The 10,513-nt window shown below is 37.6% G+C and overlaps 1 protein-coding gene across 7 annotated transcripts in view; it reads left to right on the forward strand.

Annotated features, from left to right (window-relative positions):
- LOC137627799 (myosin-IIIb-like) overlaps positions 1–10,513 on the forward strand; it is a 205,067-nt gene that overhangs the window by 175,204 nt on the left and 19,350 nt on the right. For 6 of the 7 annotated variants that reach the window (XM_068359152.1, XM_068359157.1, XM_068359158.1 and 3 more), the window contains 2 exons: positions 4,318–4,482; positions 8,793–8,878. In XM_068359152.1, the coding sequence (XP_068215253.1) occupies positions 4,318–4,482; positions 8,793–8,878 (251 nt within the window). Of the gene's footprint in view, positions 1–4,317; positions 4,483–8,792; positions 8,879–9,361; positions 9,425–10,513 lie in introns of all 7 variants that reach the window. The other variant, XM_068359153.1, reaches the window with a different exon arrangement.

Here is a 10,513-nt window from a genome sequence, read left to right on the forward strand (position 1 = left end):
CCGGACCCAGCAGCAATACATATAGATGCCTTCCTCCTAGATTGGTCACATCTGGATCTCTACGCATTCCCACCGTTCAAGATTGTCAACAAGGTACTGCAGAAGTTTGCCTCTCACGAAGGGACAAGGTTGACGTTAGTTGCTCCCCTCTGGCCCGCGAGAGAATGGTTCACCGAGGTACTTCGATGGTTAGTAGACGTTCCCAGAAGTCTTCCTCTAAGGGTAGACCTTCTACGTCAGCCACACGTAAAGAAGGTACACCAAAGCCTCCACGCTCTTCGTCTGACTGCCTTCAGACTATCGAAAGACTCTCGAGAGCTAGAGGCTGTTCGAAGGAGGCAGCCAGTGCGATTGCTAGAGCAAGGAGAGCGTCTACCATTAGAGTCTACCAATCGAAGTGGGAAGTCTTCCAAGACTGGTGCAAGTCAGTTTCTGTATCCTCGACCAGTACCTCTGTAGCTCAAATAGCTGATTTTCTCTTATACCTGAGAAAAGGACGATCCCTTTCAGCTCCCACTATCAAGGGCTACAGAAGCATGTTGGCATCGGTCTTCCGGCATAGAGGCTTAGATCTTTCCAACAATAAAGATCTGCAAGACCTCCTTAAGTCTTTTGAGACCACCAAGGAGCGTCGTTTGGCTACCCCTGGATGGAATTTAGACGTGGTACTAAGATTCCTCATGTCAGACAGGTTTGAGCCGTTACAATCAGCCTCCCTGAAAGATCTCACTCTTAAGACTCTTCCTGGTATGCTTAGCTTCGGCTAAAAGAGTCAGTGAGATTCATGCCTTCAGCAAGAACATCGGATTTTCGTCGGAAAAAGCTACTTGTTTGCTGCAACTTGGTTTTCTAGCCCAAAATGAGCTGCCTTCTCGGCCTTGGCCTAAATCTTTCGATATTCCCAGCTTATCGGAGATCGTAGGCAATGAACTAGAAAGAGTCTTATGCCCTGTTAGAGCTCTTAAGTTCTATTTAAAGCGCACTAAACCTTTACGAGGCCAATCTGAAGCTTTATGGTGTTCAGTTAAGAAACCATCCTTGCCTATGTCAAAGAATGCTTTGTCATACTTTATCAGATTGCTAATACGAGAAGCTCATTCACATCTGAGTGAGGAAGACCGAGCTTTGCTTAAAGTGAAGACGCACGAAGTTAGAGCTGTAGCAACTTCCGTGGCCTTTAAGCAAAATAGATCTCTGCAAAGTATAATGGACGCAACCTATTGGAGAAGCAAGTCAGTGTTCGCGTCATTTTACTTGAAAGATGTCCAGTCTCTTTACGAGAACTGCTACACACTGGGACCATTCGTAGCAGCGAGTGCAGTAGTGGGTGAGGGCTCAACCACTACAATTCCCTAATTCCATATCCTTTTAATCTGTCTCTTGAAATGTTTTTAATGTTGTTTTTATGGGTTGTCCGGAAGGCTAAGAAGCCTTTCGCATCCTGGTTGATTTGGCGGGTGGTCAAAGTCATTTCTTGAGAGCGCCCAGATTAGGGGTTTGATGAGGTCCTGTTGTATGGGTTGCAGCCCTTGATACTTCAGCTCCTAGGGGTCTGTCAGCATCCTAAGAGGATCGCGAGGCTCCGTAAGGAAGACGTACTTATAAGGCAGAGTAATCGTCTAAGTCGACTTCCTTACCAGGTACCTATTTATTTTGTTTTTGTTATATTGATAACTTCTAAAATGAAATAAAAACTCTTAGCTCATAAGATGTAAACATATTTAACTGGTCTTTACCCATCACCCTGGGTGTGAATCAGCTATATATTCACCGGCTAAGTTAAATATTTAAAAATGATATTTTAATTATAAAATTTTTTTTAATATACTTACCCGGTGAATATATAAATTAAACGACCCTCCCTTCCTCCCCAATAGAGACGCAGTGGGATGAGAAGAAATTGAGTCTTTGTTTACATTGAGTATGGTATCTGGCCGACAGTTGGCGCTGATGGGCACACCCGCAACCTGTGTAGCGATCGCTGGCGAGTTTTTTGTACAGTTTTTTGTCTGTCGAGCAACAGAGTTGCAGCTATATATTCACCGGGTAAGTATATTCAAAAATTTATTTTATAATTAAAATATCATTTTTAACAACTACCGAGATACTGTATGCCAGAAGGCTATAATTGCCAACCCCATTGATTTTGAAGTCCTGGTTGTACAGCAACTATAATTGTCCTGGTCAGTAAGAAGAACAAATGTTATTATGTATGGATGCCTATACAACTCTGTGCAGAAGAGACATGGTCATTACCAAAGAGAAGGATGAGAGTTTTAAAAGCTATGATGATAAAGTGATAAGATTAGAGGCCAGAGAAGTGGACAAGCATAATACTGTACATGTAAGTGATCTGAAGATGTGTGATGTCTAGATGCTGGAAAATAGACTTAATTAATAATCAACTAGAAAAATAATTTTTGATATGAAAATAGCAGGACAACTTGATGAAAAGACCCAAAAAATTATGAAAAAGGGCCTAGAATAATCTTTTAGACCACATAGAATTTTAGCAGAATGAACACGGGTTAGAAGTGTGTGGAGACAATTCACTTAATTTCTTACCCCATAGAGAGATGTACACTACTTCCTCAGGGCTGCTTCTGTTTAATTCACTCTCAATATATGCCACTCAATTCAGTGTTCCCCAAGGTATGAGAATTTTTTTACCCCTTTCACAATGTTTTACTTCATTAATATTTTACATTTTGGGAATATAAAATCTCTTGCCACATGTAAATTTTGCAATACTGTACTAACATTCTTTGGAACACAGTCTACTTCATTCATTCTGTAGTTCGGTGTTTTCCCGAAACTTTAACCACAGTAGCTCTAAGCCCTGTTTCCTGACTATTTGCTTTCCTTCAACTGATTTTCAAATCTTTACTCTATCCATCCAATTATTATTTTTTGCAACTGCTCTATATAATTCTAGTCTTGGCACTTGGTTATCACTGGATAGCAGCACCAAAGACCTTACCTTTGTGTACTAATTTATAGTTTCCTCCTGTATGATGAAACAGCAAAAAATCCAAGGGTGATAACTGATAGACACTAAAATATATCTCAAACACTTCTGACATACCTCAGACTGTCCTCCATTTGGATCTTATGGTACCATACATTTGCACAAATATAATGAGTCTTTCCAGCATCCATTGTCTTTTTAAATGCATAATTTATATCAAATACTTACTCAAGATACAGATATGAGTTACACTCACCAACTTTTAATAATATTTTCTCATATTACTTGTTATTAACGCTGCTTCCATTGTTGCAATCTGTGACATGAAGTCAACCTAGAAATTATCAAATTTTAAAAAATGCATTACCTCAAACACCTTCATTGCTGTATTTCAATGTTATGCAGCAGCAGTTATTTTCCTCTGTAATTTTGCTATTGCTGTTCACCTTTTCTTTTGTTAAATGTACGGTTATACTTCTCTTGATCTATCCCTTCCTTGAATATTAGGTTTGCATATACAGTATCCTGGTTAATTTATTGATGACCTAGTCTTCCCAAGGGCCATCTTAACTTCTCCAGATGTCATATTTGCTATTTGCTCTTATCATTTCAACATCTAGCTTATAATTATTCAAAAGATTTTAAAAAATTCTGATTCATCTTTCCACCTTTCTTTTTTCTACAACCATAATGTTTCCATTTTCATTTTTTAATATAAGTTTACCCCTTTCATTTCAATTCCATCATCAACCATTTAGTATATGGTAAATAATTTGAACCTTAGCACCTAATGCTGTGGCTGGGAAAGCCATTCATCACCAAGGTGCAAGTGAGGAAAACCTCACAAAAGTAAAATGAAGCAAAAGTTAAAAGAGGTTAAACAGCAAGCTGGAAGGAAGGAAGCCAGAACTGAAGTGAAATACTGTAGAATGCTAAAACGGTTGTGCTGTCCAGAATGTTTTCTCTTCTCCTTATGCTGTATTGAGATGCTAATTTTGTTCCTTTCAACTCGTTCTTTGCCCTTGCTAACCTGACTTTTGGCCTCCTTTTTATCTCTATACAGTATATATTCTTGTCCTGTGTTATAGCTGGAAAACTCTCTTGTGCCCTTTTTAGTTATCGTTTGTACATCTTTATTCCCGTCTTCATTATTCTTTTATGTCATACCATTTGCTGTTTCTGATGCCTGTCATATGTTTTTATCTGCCTTTTCTGCCAACAAATTAATGATTCTTGATACTTTTTCTCTGTACTCCTCTTTTGCTTATGTACTAAATAACTGGTTTGTGTTATTATGTACAATATCTTAACTGCTAATTTTGAGGAATCTTATTTTCCTATCACTCCAGATACATATGTCAAATCAAGAGGTTCACAAGTATCTTCGACGTCAGAAACCAGGAATTCGGATGGAGGAGTTGAAATCTGCACCTAAGGACTACAGAAGACCAAAAGGATTTGACCAAATTCCTCCAATAATACAAGAGCAGCGAAAGAAGGTGGCACCTCAGCCAGTAAGATAATTTCTTAGTTTCAATTGCATATATTAAAACAAAAAAATTTATAAAGTAATCTGTATTTGCCTAGCTATCCAAACCTAAATCCTGTAAGATAGTGATACAGTATGTTTTAAGCAGCACTGGCTTAATCAGTGAATAATTAACAAGGCAATTGGCATGAGGGGTAAGCCCCACCTATCTGTAGAACAGCCTCCTTAGTTCTTAGGCCTAGGACTGAAAGGGGTAGTGTATGAGGGAAATTCAATTTAAAGGACTTAGGTCTGTATAGCTAGCAAATATACAAACTTTTAAGATTTATTTTTTATGTTCCTACACATGCACAAACCTTTCATCCTTTTAAAATAGGGAGAATCGCTCATTGGTGGGATGAAGTTCCTTTTAGGTGCCATGAAGGATCACTGGTATGCAATATGACATCCACGATCACTACTTAGCACTGTAAATCCAGAACTTAACTGATCCATAGAACTGTTGTTTCAATGCCTGAAAGGTGCTACCACAACCACCCATCAATATGATAGTGATTGTGCTTGACAACAGATCCAGGAATGTATAATTGGGAGGCAGATCATGAATTGAGTTGTGAAATGTCTCGTTCCATTTATGGAAAGTAATCTCTAGTGCCAGAGGAACATTTTACACTCCCTGTAGTGACTGGGTGTGGTTATATGGTCAGCCATGCTCAGTGCCTGAAAGGCCAGAGCAAGGACCAGGCACTGGCCTGTTGGTACAGTCCACACTGAGCTTGAGTGCAGAATCAGTAACAGTCGGGTAGTAGGTTGGCCAGGCCACCAGCCACCATTTGAGACACTACCGCTAGAGAGTTATTGGATCCTTTAACTGACCACAGTACATTGGATCCCTCTCTCTGGTTACGGCTATTTATTTCTTTGCCTACACAAACCTCGAATAGTCTGGCCTAATCTTTACATATTCTCCTCTGTCCTCATTCACCTGACAACACTAAGATTACCAAACAATTCTACTTTTCTACTTTGCTCAAGGGGTTAACTACTGTAATGTAATTGTTCAGTGGTTACTTTCCTCTTGGTAAGGTTAGAAGAGAGACTTCAGTTATGATAAGCAACACTCCAAAATCAAACCATTATTCTCTAGTCTTTGGTAGTGCCATAACCGCTGTACCTTTTTCTTCCACTGTCTTGGATTAGAGTTCTTTTGCATGAAGGTACACTTGGGCACTATTCTATCGATCTTGTTTCTCTTCCTCTTGTTTTTTATAAGTTTTATAGTTCATATATGAAATATTTAATTTATTGTTGTTACTGCTCTTGAAATATTTTGAGTGTTCATTACTTCTCCTGTAGTTTATTAATTTCCTTGGTTCCCTTCCTCACTGGGCTATTTTTCCCTGTTGGAGCCCTTGGGTTTATAGCATCCCCCTTTTCCAACTAGGGTTGTAGCTTAGATTGTAATAATCTTCTCTTTCGAAGATAACGGAGTACTTCGTTAGAGCAAAAAAATCAAAGCAGTACTCCTTTTTCTAGTTAAAGGTGGAGGCTGCTCAAGCTCCTCAATCACTGGGATAGTACAGTGGTAAGGCCAGTATGGAACCGATCGGTTGTGACCCCGAACGACTGGCTGCTGCTCCATGAGTCCTCGACCATGGGTGATTAGCCGCATCCCAATGGGACATTGGACCCTCTTGGGGCTGATCAGCTGTAAATTGAATAAAAAATATAGCACTATACAACTATAATTGAATTCCCACTAGACTTTATGCAATAAGCCTTCCAAAACTTCTCATTTTTCTTCTGAGAAGAATAGTCGTGGAGCAGTAGGAGGATAGCTTCACACAACAGTGTAATGGCCCAAGGAGTACTGTACAGTTGTGAAAACAATACCCATATCAGTGTATTGTACGGTGCAGATCGGTCTGCGATAAGAGCTTTCACCTGCAACTGACGAAACAACGATACGGTTCCACCGGGCTCACAATCACAGGTACCAGTTGAGTGTGAGATCTGTATTGGCAAGAGGAGGTAGTGAGCACGAACTATACCTTTATCAGCCTACCATACACTTATGGAAATCAGTCCAGTTAAAACTGTTCACCTGCAACTGATGAAACAGCAGTGGCTGTTCACACCAAACTCATGATCACTAACTGACCCCAAAGATACCGGTCTGCAGGAGAGTTCCGTACAGTAAAGAGAGCTTATTTGGGTTGGAATAATCCTCCATATTACAGTGTGAACAAGATAACTGGGCGCATACATTCCTGCCCTCTCCTTGCTTACGGTGCTGATGTTTGGTCTGAGTAGGAGACAACTGACCTGCTACCATTACAACTGCGGTAACTGTTACACAGACTGAAACTCACTCCACAGACCCCCGAAGATACCAGTTAGCAGAGGAGTACTGTCGCTCCCTCCAGAAGGTGAGCGATTAATATGAATCCAAAGGAACTTTAGAAAAAGGCCTTCACACACTGCTATCTAATTTGTTGCTGTCTTTTCAATGAAGAAATGTCCAACGAAGGGAATGGAAGGAGAAGAGATTGGTAGAGGAAGAGAGAAACTGAACACTCCCTCCTCTTGCCAACAATTCTTCCTTGCTGTCACAGATGAATCATGGTCTGGGTGACCAATAATGCCTGTGTTCCAACTGAAGTTACAAGAGCTTCCTCTGCTGCATCACAAGCCAGTAGGCTAAGGATTTTGTCACATTGGAAGCATTGGGAACACTGACACTGCAAAAATAGGATCACCATCCAGGAAACACTGGATAACAGTGTTTCCTAGATGAGTCTGCCAAACACATAACTTTAAATTTCAAGCACACAGGTATGGGCAACATTTGGTTTGAATTGGGTAATGTAATCCCTCATAGGGCAGAGAAACTACCTTGAAGCAAGACGAGTTACACTTTGAGTTCATAGTCTAACTGATCAGAAGAGCGAGAATAACTATCCAAAGGGGTTGGGATACTCTACACTTCAAAGGTTTGTATTCTCATATGAACAATATTCCCATTTCTACAAGTTTATTTTTCGGTGTGCTTCCTCTCATAAGTGAGAACACTCGCAACAATAAAAAAAAACATTCGTCACAAACGCACGAAAGAAAATGTTCAAAGGTAGAGAGGGGAGCAAAACAGTACTTCTGTACCAGTTGCGGACAAAGACACACTTAGTTATTCCATGATAGGTGAGTGAGAGAGGCTTCACCCTTTGTGCTACCTATCGTTAACCAATTACCTTGTTAACGATTCAATGGATGTTTCAGTGCTGCTAGAGACATAGCCCTATTTTAAAGGATGAAAGGTTTGTTTATGTGTAAGAACAAACTTCCATTTTATGGTAAAGTAGTTTAACATATATTTCTTAAAAATAAAAAAGTAGATTTCATAAAAGTTGATGGCTAACCTGAAAATAATTCTACTGACTTGATTAATTTTAATAGGCTTTATATTCCTATTTTCAAGTATAATTATTATTTGGAGGATTTTAAATGAAGCTACATTCAAAATTTCTCTTGAAGATGTTAAACTTATCTTATAAACACACTATTGTGAAAGTTAACATACTGTAAATAAGCCTTTTACAAATGTATGAAATAATTACACATATAGGAAATAATCTGCCCAAAGTTTAACTGTAGATACTCATTTTTCATATTCAGATCATTACATTATTAGTTTAACTGAACATACAATAAAAGTTTGCATTAAATCTAAATCCATTGCCCTTTTAACAAGGTCCCTCTTCCCTCATGATAATGCAAAGAATTTTAGTTTGTATCAATAAATCAGACTGCTAGTATGAGCTTCAGTTAAAGTAATACCATATAGAAATAAAAAAGTAAGGAAAATTTACCTGGTCATACAAATCATGATTGTATTTTTGCTCAAAAAGGTTGTTTAGAAAGCTAACAATGAGGAGAAAGAAGTATGACCATCAATAGTATAGTTTTTACTTTATTAACAGCTTGGTAGTGCTGTTTATGGTGGTTTTGCAAATGTCTAATGCTTATCTTGTAGGATTCAGATTTCCTTTTTGTAATTACTAGATTAGGTGTATGCTCTCCCCATCAACCATTAGTTCAATTAACCTAATACTTTCGTATGTCGTCACGATTAACATAATGACAGTTTAAACCTTATATGGGCTTGACATGGAAGATTTCTACTATCTCCTGTGCTTTTTGCTTGAATTCTTATCTTGTCTAGGTCTTCATCTATCACGTTATGCATGCACTGTACAATGTTGATAAATTACAATCACTTTCTTTTAATTGTCATTTGTGAAGCAACAGCAATTTAAATTACTACTGTTATCTCCACAGCCCAGCAGCCGACCAGTCATCAAAATTACATCGTCAGACGAGAAGGTTTCAGAATACTATGACTTTCTACAAGAGGAGATGAGGAGGTAAGATTAACACAAAACAATGCATGACTTTTATAGTGTGGTTGAGTAAATGTATGGAAAAGAAAGAACATGTAACAAGGTTATCAGAGTAGTAAAAAAGGTTTGGCAGGAGCTAAAGAAAAAAAAAAAAATTTTGAAAACAAAATTCGAACGTTTGGTGATGACTTCCAAATTAAGTTGTACAGTATACAGTAAAATAGGGATAAGCATAGTCAGTTGTTTGTCAGTTGTCATGACCATTATTTTAATACCAAAAATTGGTGGTCATTGAACGATAAAATGATAGAGAAGTGAAAAACTACATATTCCATCAATCCCCAAAGGAAGAGAAAAATATCTTATTAACAATAAATCATTAGAAAAAATTATTATAAAATCAAGAAGAAAAAAATTACCTTCATTTAGGACAGTTTCTGCTATACATGTAATTATGGCATCAATGTACAAAAACTGATTTTTTTCTTTTTTCATGAAATTTTATAGTAACGGAAATGATTCTGGCAAACGGGTAATTCTCTGGCTGAAACAGAAGTGTATTGAAAATGAGTAAGTGGCGATACAAACCTTGAGTCTTAACAAATAACAAATTGCAATGAAGTAGAGCTGGGAAATGAGATAGAAGGGACGAAGAGCTTAAAACCTCAATTTCACTAATCTGGTGATGGTGCATTTTCATCTTCAATATTTTTTTATGTCAAACCTACTACACAAGCATTTCTGAAATATTTGATGCACACAGCAATTGGGACAATGTCTTTGGTGCAGTCTTGTGGTTTTATTAATATCTCTCCACTTGTTAATTAGTCCAGGTTGACATGCATGTAATGGTGTGCGCATGTGGGTATGCATGTGGTGTTGATAAGGGCTATTTCTTTCTTCCACTCATTAGTACGAGGTAATACTTATAAGTATCACATATATGAATATTCAAGTTATGCACCATAGGTAAGGGGCGGAATAAATGGATTTGATAATATCTCATTTTAATTAGCAGACATGAAGTACAGTAAAAGTAATAAGTTTTTGACAAATGTAGTGTAGTACTTTGAGAATTTCACAGTAAGCAGTGTATCAGAAGGTTTATTGCAGATTAAGATCAAGTCATTCTCAATTAATGTTATATTAAGTTAACCTAAGTCATCTATCTGTAGAGTTGTACTTTAAAGATGTGTGTTTAATTAACACATACAGTACTAGTTAAGCTTTATGCCGACACTGTTTTGATGCATGTTAAAGATACTTATATTACACTTTGTATGGTGTCATTACTCACATTGTAATGTCTTTAAGACAAGCTATGGTTATTTTTACATCTTCCAAAGAAATGCAGTAATGAAAAAGTTGTAACTAAAAATTTCAGGTACTAAATTCCACACTAGTATTCCATGTATTGTGCCAAGAAAAGGTAAAACTTCTTTATTTCCAATTTCCACAATCTTAATAACGTAACTTGATGGAGAAATAACCCATGCTTGTTGGTGCACAATTTTATAAGCTTCATTAATGCAATAAAGTAATGCTTACCTGGACTGAACAGGGAAGTAATCTATCAAGAAAACAGTGACTAAAGATATTCATTAATTGAAGGATTTTTTGAAGAATGCTCTCCTTTATGAATATTATAATTACATTGTT

This window comes from Palaemon carinicauda, chromosome 35, assembly GCF_036898095.1.
Source record: "Palaemon carinicauda isolate YSFRI2023 chromosome 35, ASM3689809v2, whole genome shotgun sequence".
Taxonomy (NCBI): Eukaryota; Metazoa; Arthropoda; class Malacostraca; order Decapoda; family Palaemonidae; genus Palaemon; species Palaemon carinicauda.